This window comes from Larus michahellis, chromosome 10 (assembly GCF_964199755.1).
Source record: "Larus michahellis chromosome 10, bLarMic1.1, whole genome shotgun sequence".
Classification (NCBI taxonomy): domain Eukaryota; kingdom Metazoa; phylum Chordata; class Aves; order Charadriiformes; family Laridae; genus Larus; species Larus michahellis.
The window spans coordinates 9396511-9409155 of record NC_133905.1 but is presented as its reverse complement, the minus strand read 5'-3'; the positions used below and the strand labels follow the sequence as shown (position 1 = coordinate 9409155).

General features: G+C 39.0%; 1 protein-coding gene across 5 annotated transcripts in view; it reads right to left on the bottom strand.

Annotated features, from left to right (window-relative positions):
• The window catches only part of SLC25A26 (solute carrier family 25 member 26), a 91064-nt gene that overhangs the window by 65349 nt on the left and 13070 nt on the right, over positions 1-12645 (bottom strand). For all 5 annotated transcript variants that reach the window (XM_074603397.1, XM_074603399.1, XM_074603398.1 and 2 more), the window contains 2 exons: positions 4287-4391; positions 2806-2853 (listed from right to left, as the gene is read on the bottom strand). In XM_074603397.1, coding sequence (XP_074459498.1) covers positions 2806-2853; positions 4287-4391 — 153 coding nt within the window. The remainder of the gene's footprint in view (positions 1-2805; positions 2854-4286; positions 4392-12645) is intronic.

Below are 12645 nucleotides of genomic sequence, written 5' to 3'. Positions count from 1 at the left end.
AAACACATTACATATTTAGCCATCTTCTTTCCTTTCTTATATTCATCTGTACAGAAAATATTACGATAAGAAAATAAGTGAAAGAATGAGAATCAAAAATGAAGGATGAAACAACTTGCACCAGAACAGAAGCAGCACAGCAGCTAATGCAAATTACTTGGAGCAGAATAAGGCTGTCTTGATAAGATCTACTATATGATAGTAAAAAGACGAGGATTTAACATTGCACTCCCTTTCTAAAAAAAATCAGACTCATTTTCACTTAAGTCCAAGCAATTGGCAAGCAGATCTCTGCCCAGGCACTGAAATCTGCTTTATGTAACACACAAAATTTTATCTCAAGGCAACAACTAAAATTAACCTCTCAAATTCTGGCTCAAACATTTTGCTAGTGCAAGAATATCATCATCTGAAAAGCATCAATATTCCCAGCCTCTTCCAATTATTATTTTTTTTAATGAAAAATCATCCATTGAAGCCCCTCTATCCAAAAATCACTCCAATGTAACTAAACAAAGGGGTTTGTATAAGTAAAGAACATAAACATGTAAACAAACTCTATAAGTATAAAAGTCAGTTGGTATTAAATATCAGTTTATATATGTTCTGCAGCTACTTGGATGTGTCTGATAATGAATTAATACAGATTTTTATCTGAAAATAAAGACTCCCTAAAGGAAGAAGTGTACTTAAAGAGAAGGGAAAATACCAAGATTAAATGTCAGGCTTAGGCTTACAACAGTTTCAGCTGAAGGTTCAATATGCTGTTCTTACTCCAGTGGACATCTCTTTACAATATTTAGTGTCAGAAAAATGCAACGGTCATAACAGTGTTAAATTCAAAGATTTTCTCATTTTTTTTTTTAAACATCACCTATGATTTGTTTCATTTTGAAGAGAAAGCACATTTCATTTGGTAATCATTTATTTCTCATTCTATTGGACAGATTCTCCCAAAAAGCAATACTTCAACTGAAATCAGTTCTGAAGGATCTTTTAAGAATATACATAATGGAGAGGACCCCCATTAAATTTCCAACAAAGTGCTGCCATTTTGAGTAAACAAAGTTATCTCAGCAGGGTCACACACTATGCCATGAATATGGTCTGCAAATTAATTACCGTCCTGACATATGTCAAAACAAATTTTAAGGAGAATAGCAGCTAGTAGTAACCATGTGTTTTATCTACCTGTTAGCATGCAAAATCTGTATTCAATGGGATCTAAATTTATTCATTTATTCAGAACCCCTCAGAGAAATCAAAATGATTCGTTGGTCTTTTTCGCTCGTCTCCAAATGAAATCTGAGTGAATAACGTGTTTAGTGAGCCAGAAAATAAGTACAGGATGAAGCTATGGTGGGGGTTACGTTTCAGAAAAGCAGGTGTCATCTTTGCACAAATAACATTTTTTTAACACTCAAAACTGCTAAAGTAGACTGCAGTGCATTATCATTTGTCAGCACTTTAAGGAACACTAAAATTGGTATTTCTTATTTTAGGTAATATCCATCTTTATTGCATAATTGTAACAAGAGCTGGCTAAAATAACTGTCCCAAAAACAGTTTTCAGCATGAAGCTCTGCTTTTAAAAGCAGAGCTATTGAATAAAGGCTTAAAAAGCCTCTGCAACTCACTTTATTATCAATGGCAACACAGACAACAGGTCTGATCTGTGTTTAAAAAACAAAAGAAACAAAGATCCAAACCTAGTTTGCTCAGTTGAGTTATACAAGGAGAGGACAAACCCACACGTGTCACATCGAACACAGTGAGTAAAGAACCCTTCCTGGACAATAGCTGTAATGTTTCCATAGGAATTGAGTCATAGAATCATAGAATCATTTAGGTTGGAAAAGACCCTTGGGATCATTGAGTCCAACCATCAACTCCACTCTACAAAGTTCTCCCTTACACCATATCCCTTAACACCACATCTCGTCTCTTTATTTGAGGTACTCATGGTGCAACTTCTGCTTTGTCTAAAGATGACCTCCTGGGATCCAATTCTGAAACCGTTTTAGACTGGGAATTCACCAGTATGTTTTTCTACTTCTTTTATAATCTGCCTTCTGTTCACTCAGCATGTCAAACACCTCCATGACACTAATGCTGTCATTCACAGTATGTTTACGAAGAGATTTTAGTATAGGAACTTTCTCCCAAGCAGGCCAAATATTTTTAGCTGCATTTTTTTTTTCCAACGGTGAAGCACTTCTGATTTAGAGTTAAGTAATGTCATATCACATCTACAGACTGGATGACTAAATGCATTTCTTTCACACATTTGAAAAAAAAAAAAAAAAAAAAAAAGAGATAGAGCACAATCCTCCCTATATACAGATGACAGATAATCTCCTGGCATCTGCTGACAAATATATTTAAAGAAAGCCTAAATCTGTCTGTGCCAAACTTGGCCTGCTGCCACTAGTTCACCATTGCTGGCATACATACTTCACATGATGCAATCACAAGACTCGAGGAAGTTTCCAGTACTTTATTTTACGGTTTTCATCATGCTAATGTATATGTTTCCATCCTTCTACGATTTAGCAGCAACAGAACTGAGAGACAGGATGGTAGATGACATTTTGTATGTATCACAGATTTTCTTAGTGCACATTATCAATATTTTGATAATTTAAATTACATACCAGTAACTTACCTAGAATGAAATACACTAGGATTTAGAGCTTATGGTTAGAGCAATTGATCTCAATTGTACTATTATCTCTTGTTAGAAAACAAAGTGAGGCAAACCAATCAATTTTAAAAAAAGAATAAAAGAGAAGACAAGTGTTTTACCTCTCTTAATACTGTGCTTTTATAACCCCGATAAAGTCCTGGAATACCCTGTAAACCAACAAAAGAAAGCATCAGCTACAGGGAATTAGTTTGCCAAAGACCACAATTTATCGGTGATTACGAGGCAAGCATTACAGCCTTACTGAGTGTCAGACCTGAACTTCTTGCAAATTGACTATATTGATTATAACATTGTATAGCGTATTCCATAATTTACGGTGCCGGAGGGTTTTATGTTCATTTCAAAGATCATTTAACCACTGTTCAGAATAATCAGTTATAGAGAAGAAAATATACCTTACAGTTAAAATCAAAAGGGTAAGAAGGCACAGAAACACATTAGTTCAAACTCTACTTGCACAATATTTTTCTCTGGAAGTATCCACTATCCCATAAATATTTTGAAACTACTACTCTTCTATTTAAATAGCCCATGTAAAATCAACCCATAGGATAACAGCTTCCTATGTCCACCTTCTTAGCCTTGATTCAAAGCTTTTACCAGGAAATGTTTTGTATTTTTAAGCAGCTGATAACATTCAAAACAATTAAAATTTTATTTTATAAGTGTATATAACATTACGCTTAACATCTTATAGGACAGTTTATTCCAGTGCTTGGCAAATCTTATGGTTCTCTGGTCGGTTACAAAGAAGGGGAAAAACATACAGTTTTGAGAGCACCAGCTCTTAGAGTAGAATGACCAAGGCACAGAAAGAAGTTCCAGCAACCCTCTTGTGCAGGGTTATCACAATAGTTTTCATTTACAAGCAAACAAAAATCAAGTGGATCATTTAAAGGTCATATTTATGTCTTCCTTTTCCTGCCCTTCACACAGGGAAACGTATATAACATTTTCCCCCGTGGTGTTTCCAAGAGCCACTTTCTCTTACGGAATACAACATGAAAAACGTCCCTTGTGAGACTCAGTAAAAACAGTGGTGAACAGGTTTTTCCAGGAAGGATCAGTATAGCTACTGAAAAGATGACAAAAGCCCTTATTTTTCAAAAGTACCAATACTGGATGAGCATTCATTTCCAGAGCTCCTACAGAGCCTCTCTGAAATGGTGCCTTCAGCACATGCCTCCAAAGCCTGCTTAAAAAACTAGAAGCCATTCATCAAACTCTAGAAACAGAGACTTGATGTTCTCTTGTGCCAGACAAGGACTGTTTGCATAAACACAAGCAGAGCTTTGGTAACTAAATTCTTTTTTTCCCTTTTTTTTTTTTTTTTTTAATGTAGGTACCCCATATAAAAAGAGGAGAAAAAAAAAAGAGTTGTTTAGAGTGTGCATGTAAGTGACTGCACAGGGGGAGGTGGGGGTTTGGTTTCCATAAACATAACATGCCAATCACTTTTAACAATAGAAGACTAGATAGGAAAGTGCTAGGAGAGCACAGAACTGGAATGCTTCTGGACACGTATGGCACCAAGTGGGAAAAATGAAGCAACTTCTTTGAAATTTTGCTCTGAACTCACCTCATGATACAAGGTGTGAGAGAGAATCTGGAGGGTACTCGAGGAAGGAGAAACCTGGGCCCTTTGCTTGACAACTTCAGATGGAACCCGTATGAGGCACGCAACCTGCAAGAGAACCGTACAGTCAGACACCAACTCCTTTTGGTGCCTTACACATCATACAGTGGACACGTTTGGAGACTGTTCCAAGTAAAGAAACCTGAGAAACGAGGAAATATTTTTTTTAATTATATGAGTTGAACTTAAAAGCTGTTTATGAGCAGCTTATGTATTTGCTCTGAGATTTATGTACTTTCTGAACACAAAATTGTACTAACAGAAAATGCAAGTACCCTTGAAATTTTTAACTTCCACACCAGAAATAGATCCGTGTGGGGAAAATTGCCAATGAAACCAAGACTTTGAAGCCATTCTGTCTTTTGGCAGCCACAGGAATCCTTCCCCCTGCTTTCACAGATCTAAACTGGAGATTCAGGACTTGAAGAACGAACTTCTTTCCTAGGTAGTTCCTTTGGGCCCTCTAGTGACTGAACGCAAGAGACACTCCGGTTAGCTTTAGATGAACACAATGTATTCAAAGTTCACCTTAAAACACATACTGGATTTCATTCAAGGCAAAGTGTTGGATTGATTCTTTCCTACACAACGAATTTACTAGGCAAGAAAGGCCCCTGCAGCTGGATGTAATAATGTGGTTACCGCCACAAAGCTCAAGCTTTTCTGAAAAAGCCAGACCTAGCTTTAAAATATTCACCTGTAACTTCAGCTTCAGGTAGGAGTCAAGCTCGCGTGCACATAATTTTGAGGAATGAGGATCCTGAAGTGTCAGAGAGTTACAAGCCTCTCATCTCTCTAGAAAATGCCTGTTTATCATCACTTAAACTTTTAAGAAGAGTTTGTCTTCAGTTGGCCCCATGGATACTTACAGCAGTGCTGGGGCTGGTAGCAAAACACTGGAGACACCGTGGGCCTTTGCCAGATTTTTAGCCTTCCTTGATCCCATCCTGTGCTGGGCCCAGGAACACACTGTGGTTCCTAGACATAAAGGTGATCACAGAATACTTCAAGTCAAGAGCAAGCTAGGTGGAAGCTGTCCATCTGAAGCGGGAAACCAAGCTGCTAACTCAGAAACCCATGTGTGCTAAAGAAAGTTCAGGAACTCACTGCCAGATTGCACAGAGACAGTAACAAGAGTGGTCATTCGTGGGTAACACGGTACAGGGTTTAAGTTCCATTTTCACAAAGAGACAAAAAAAAAAAAAAAAAAAAAGAGTCTGTTATCCTGTTACATTCCTGCAAGTTTACCAGATAACAATATCCAAAAGTCATTACAAACAGATCTAACTCCATGTGCTCTTCAATTCTCAGGGTCAAAAATAACAAGTGACCCCAATCTGTCAAGAAAATAAGAACTGTCAAGTTTTTTGACAGTTCAGCATAAATATTTATAGAACTTCATGCTTCATAACACTCCATGTCCTTATATTAGCTTTTTATTCCTTAAAAATACAGAGGCAGGAGGAAAGCTTTAAAAAGGCTCGGATGAAAACAATCTAGTCAATCAAGACCAGACAAAGAGCACAGCATGGCTTCCTGACATCTGGGGTGCTGCAGTTTTGGCAGGAGAAGGGTGGCTACAAAGTAATGTCTCCATTTCCCCAGGACTACTTGGGGTGCATTTCGTTTCAAATTAACTTTGATGTTTCTCCCATTTGAATTTGCGCTTACAAGGGAATCTGTGGCTGCACAAGAACAAAAACAGTGATTACATTCTGCTGTTATGAAAGGAAATACAGGCTCGTCTCACCCGGGCTGCACTGTCACATTGGCTCCACAGGGCACTTCTGGTACTAAAAAAGCCATGAGCTGCAACTGCCAACATCAGACTGAACGGTGACATTTTCGCTGTGCACCTGAACTTACAACGTGTTACCTTATTTGTTCCTATATGCGTACCTTACTATCAATAACAATCCCAGCAGTCTTTTGGTGTCAGTCAAACATGGGTCTCCAAAGGGAAGTATGCAAGATTAAGTTCACAAGGGTCGTATTAGCCCACAAGGTTAAAAAAAAAGTAACAACCTGGGACATACAGATGCTGAAAAAAATCTCAAATCTGTTATGTTCAGATCTCGATCACTGCAGCGCCTTCCAGGTAACACTGCCAAAGTTAAAAGAACACAACACACATCTCCACCGTTTGCTTTCTTAGCTACAGCTTTTCGAGTAGCACCAGTGTAACACTGCACCAAGAGAACTCGTACTTAAATTTTCAAATATATGAAAACTATAAGCAAATCGCATGAGCATGGGTGAAAGATATAATTGAGTGGCTGCTCCACAGTAATTGTCTACGTATATGCTTTTACCCACATCAACTACTAGATAAGTAGACATGGAAGACAGACAATAACATGACCTCCCTAATCACCAAAATCCCAGGAAGAAATTGCTTTTTAATCTCTGGGCTGTTCACACAGATGTAGGCTGTTGCTTGGCCCAGAAGAACACAATACAGCCTGCCAAACTCAGGCCATTCCTGGTGCATCCTACTGGTTTTGGCGATGACCCTGTGAGGAATTAGCTCTCTGTCAAACATTTGCAGAGCCAGCCGCAGAAAGGAAAGGAGACCAGTGGGCCTTCAGCTACCTCGGCCAAAATCAAGGCATCAGACAACAGCACACTTTTGATAGGGGCCATGCTCATTTTTCCGAGCAAGCTTCTGGAGCAGAAAGAGAGAATCAAGATTCTACAGACCAAGTTCAAGGGACAAATGGATGCTGCTCTACAAGCTCCTTCCTTATTTACTAGGTCAGGTGATACAGTTCTCCAGTTTTCGGTCTCTCGCCCACGTCAATGCACATGTATACATACCATCAAGGAAGGAAGACAATAACCCTGAAACAAAAGGCTCAAGGATTTTTAGATTTAAGCTTTAACAAAACCCAATTTTACAGCTACAAGCAAAGCTATTATTAGTTTACACAACAGGTACGGAGAAACGACAAAATTAGCATCTATTATCTTCCTAGTCTTTTAATAATACAACCACTTCTGAACAGAAGAGTACTAAATTTCAAAATCCTTGTCTTAAATCATTGCCAGGTCAAAGGGTGACTCCAATATTTAGACACAAATCTACACACATTTTTAATTTACTGACTTGCATTAGCCAGTTAGGGACAAAAACTAAAAATAGGACTATTTTGTTAACATTTATCTTTGTATTGATAAGACAGTATATCTTCCAATTAAATGAAAGTAATTTTTTTCTTCTGACAGTTCAGGGAAGTGTTTTAACTTCTGGGTACTCCTCGCATGTATCAATGCTGCCATCTCCTGGTCGGATTCATGTTGGAATCAGACTTTCCTGGTTGTTCCAACCGAGGCCTCAACTGATCCTGAAGAATGACCAGTGCATTGAAGTCTCAAAAGTGCCTTAAAGTCAACACAAAGCCTCTTTATTTATACCGATTTAAGCGGATTTTTTTCATCTGAAACCTGTTCCTACGTGACCGTAGACAACAGAAAATAATATCTGCTGCAAATAGCACCAGGGACCTGCACAAAGCCTTTTGCATGGGCTCACCTAAGTTTATTGGAAACACCTTATCTTAAACCACTAATTTCTGCATAAGGGCCAATCCTACTTAAAGCTGAAGCAGCTGTTCAGAACTAGGCAGTACTCATCTAATTCATCAGCACAAGGCTACCAAGCATTTTTCTCTAGACAATACACAAGACATATAATAAAAGAGAACAAAGAGGGGATGGCCCTGCTTACAAGGGGGTTTGGTGCAAGCAGGTCATCCAGGGAAACCAGAAGCAAATACAGCCTACTGTGAAAACGGCTGAAGAAAACTCCCAACCAAAAGGAGATTTTTATTAAAATGATTTTGTGGTTAACATTACAAAGAATCTGAAGTAGCTGGTGGCATTGCCACTGCAGATTCTGGAGTAAACACTTACCTGCAAACCGCCATGCAGTTCACTAGCAAGTCCTTGCTTCTCCATCCAATATGTTCTGCTCTTTAGGCAAAGCCAAACATCAGAAAATGGCAACTCCTCCTGGTCTTCAGAACTATATTATTATCCAAATATTAACATATCCCATTTAGATTAACAGCCTTTTGCTTCCATCCTTTGTGCTCTAAGCTAACTATTTTCTACATGACTGGCTTTGTAGGATTTAGCAGAGAATCAAAGATAACACATGCGTTTGGTTTTAGGGACCTACACTACAGTTTGACCACTAACCTTGCAGGCATGATCTGGGCATGAGATGCACCCAGAAACATCTGAAAGAGGGCAGAACAGGTGTTACAGTTGCTATTAAGGAGGTTTGCTTGGTATTTAAATTGGTTTGACGCATGGCAGGTGTTTCTCGGAACCAGGGACACAGCTGGTACAACACTATTAGCAGCTTTGTACCCCTAAGGAGAGCAGCTTGGGAAGGCATTACCCTATGCAGCCTGGCACACACCTTGCACAGCTGATGATCTGACTCACACTCTTAAAAAGCTCCCACAACCACATGGTCTGAGCACTTCTTATCTTTAATGATAGACAGATATTATCACTGCTTTTAAGAGGGGCTACTGACGGGCAAAGACTAAAAGCCCATTCTGTTAAGATGCTGGCACCTGATGTGCTCCTGGCTAATGAGCTGATCTATCCTCTGCACTAACCTGGGACTGGGTGAGGACCAAGACCAAATTTTTTCCACTTAGTAACTAGCCAGCCATTCTGCTACAGGGCAGGAGAAGAGCAGTTTGACAGAGAACTCTTCTGGAATAGGTTAGTGGCTGGTGATTTAGGAACCTGCTCTCAGTGACTCCAAGCAAGTCTCTGACTTGCACATCTAAGCCTGCTTTGAAAACTGGGTATAGAAACACACAATGAGCTCCAAGAAACATTACTCTGTTGCAGCTTTAAACCCTTTAGAACATTGTCTAGAGGATTTTAATTATAAATTTCCTGAGCAGGAGGTTAGTTTTAATGACTTTGACTAGGCTGGGAAACTTTAATTGATGTTCACTATACAAATATAATTTAATACTTAATACAGAACTAAAGGAACATACCTGGGGAGAATTACTCTTAAGTGTCATTTGCATAAGTTTATTCTTAATCAAATAAGAATCTAATTTATGACACTATATAACTTTGTATCCAGAGAGCAGAGACTTTAAACTAAACCTCACAATACCTGTGCAAGATAATGACTAACACATTCGAGGAAAAAAAAGATGCTGCATAAAAATGACAACAAAGAGGCTGTGACTTATCAAAGGACATATGTTTAGCTGCAGTCAATCTGGCAACAAAATCCTAATCTCTCACCCCATGCTTGAAGGTCAGAAGGATTGCCTGCTCCAATATAACATAGAAGAGCAAGAAAAACAGAGCAACTCTAAAACCCCATTCAAAAAGAAGCAGCAATAAAGACATTTTGGTGTTGTGGGGGGTTTAGGTTGGTGTTTTGTTTTTTTCTAAATTGCACTCTGCATTACCCCTGACTGTACTCCTGCAGACAAAAGCTACCTTATAGCTCAGGTTTGTTTTGTTGGTGGTTTTTTGCTTTTTTTTAATATAAAAAAATGCTGCTTCCCAAAATAGATTAATAAATATGACATAATCTGAGCATCTCAATTTCTACGTGAGATTCTCCCTTATAAGTAGGAAGTTCCTTTTTTTAATCTGAAACATGAAAAATGTCTTTTTCCATTCCTGGGATAACTGAATGATTAACGTAACAGGCAAGGCTAAAATTAAGAGGTCTTAAATTGCACTGATTTCCTTCGGATCCTGAAAAAGAAGGTGAAATTTGCCTCTTGGTTCATGTCAGAGACTCTCAACAAACTTTGAATTCAGCACTGCAGTTTCCCATGCCTCTCCAAATTCTGTAAGTTTATGTTTGGTTCTTCAGAACTCACTGGGATTCCCCTCTTGGATAGAAGAGGAAAAGAAAAAGAACTTTTCCTTTTATTGCAGAAAAAAAGTGCTTTTTCTTTTTCTCTTCAATATTATGAGATTAGCAAAGTATTTCATTCTCCAAATAATTGTTTCTAAACTCTGGTCACAACTCTTGGATTGGGAATGTTAGATAGTGGGGAAGGTGGGGAGCATGATATTACCTGTAGACAGAAGATGAACTGTCTAACCCTTTCCACCACCATGAAAATTAACAGAAAAGCAGAGAAACATGAAATATGCATTTGTCATTTGGTTTCTTATTTTCTTTGAACAGAGAAGCCCAAGCTGCTGCAATCAGAGACCCGTTAGCCATTCAAAAACCAATAAACTTTCATCTAAATAATTTCTGCCCTTTTGATCAAGACAGAACAAAAAAGCTAGTCTCTATGGTCTGTAATTTGCTCTGGATCACAACTCAAGTTGTGAACAAGTCCTTCCAGACCTGCATGCCAGCAGGCTGTACTACCTGCTAAAGCACAATTCAAGTGGAGAATTGAAGAGTTAACACCTATTTTAACAAGGAAATTGTCTCCAGAGATGACAGGATCTGCCCATTATATGTACTGTACACTATCAGTTTCTGCTTTCAGTGCCAGCCCCAAAGAAAAAGTATTCATCTTCAAAATAAAACCTCAGAATATGCTAATCTTATTTTCCCCTCCCACACTCATGCACAGCACAGACAGGCCTTTCCAGTACAGTTAAATTCAGTCCTGTGCAAAGCTGATGGGGTCATGAACAGGTGACTCCACTCCTAATTTAAACCCCATGGAGAGAACAAGTTTTGACTAATGGGCTCTGGATAGGAAAGTTTAGACAATGCCCAGCTCTTTGTCCTATCTTTTCCTCTGACTGACACAATAGAGCCTTCATTAATTTAACTGCAGCTCCCCTGTATGCTGGCAGGAAACATTTCTTCAAAGAGCAATCTCACCCAGCAAGATCCCTCAGATCTCAGCATTTGCCAGAGCTTAAAAACACACTATTTCAGAGATGAGACCATTCACAGGGACCGAATGTCACACGCACGCATTTGGAAAACCAGAGCTTCTGCACAAATGTTGTCAACTTCCTCCAAGTTTTCACCTTAGTTGACTCCACGTGGAAATCTGCAGATCTGTTTTGCAAGAATGTTACTTCATCCTGTCATTGTCAAACCTTAGTCAGGTCCTTATTATTGCTTTCCAACGCTCCCTTCTTCCTGCTCCAGAGCATTATCTGAACCACCACACACTTCTCCCTTCACAATGGCCATCTTGGCTGAGCCTTTTCACCCCAGCTGCCTGAAGTCCTCAGCTGGCTCCATGTCCATCCCTTCAGTAGCCCTCTCAACGTGGGCTTCTGCTCCTCTCAGATTTCCTTCCCCACATGCGGCTCTTCAACTGCCCGGCTACATGCCCTACAACTCTTTCTGTGGGCTCCCTCCCTACCTCTCCATCAGCTATGTCAGGTACACCTTAGAACACTTTTGTCCTCAAATGGTGGAAATTTGTGCTGAGCTGTCTTCACACCAAGGAGAAACAGTTACCCCAACTGTATCAGTTAATGGTGAAAGAACAGGGAAAGTCTGTGAAGCTGACAAAGCTAACACTAAACACTTCTTTACAGAAGTAGTTCTGACTGCAGATGTTTTGAAAGTTTGCGTGCTTTGCATAACTAAATTGGTCTTTCAAAGTTTAATCAGTGTAGAGTTTTGTTTCCTTTTTAAAACTAAACCTAAAACTTACCAAAAGTAGCCTGCTGTTATGCACATCTCTTTCATACTCCAGCGCAGACTAAGTGTCCCACAGATTTCGAAGTTCCTCAGTACAGTCACAAGCAGTTGGTTTAAACTTCAATAGCAAAGATCAGACAGCTGAATAGCTTTAAAAAAAAATCCTGGTTGATGCTTGAATCATAAATTACTACCACATTTAAACACAGAAAGCCTTAAAGCTGAAGAAGAGTAGACCCTTAATTCAACCTATGGAATTGTGGTATGATCCAATCTATCCCGGCAACTCTTCCACCACTGAGAGTCTGTTAAACTTCTTTTAAAAGGCTTAAGAAACTAATCACATCCACCAGCCAAACCATTCTTTCAGCAAAAGTAGCATGGTGCATCCCTTCCAGCATAGAATTGTTTCCAAGGAGCCAAGTGGGGTCAGGCTGTGTTACAGGAGGACAAATGTTAATGAGATTTCAGGCAAGAGAACACAGGCAATATTTTCTGAAAACACATTAAGTCTCCTGTTGAAAGATGACTAGTGTTTTACAATTTGCTCAGTCTCTTGGGGTTACGTTGGCCCAGAACACGGAAATTTCAACTACATTGTATTTTATCAAGTATTTTCCTTTAATTGATCCCTTACTCTTTCTTAGAACATTTTCACTTAAAGAATTA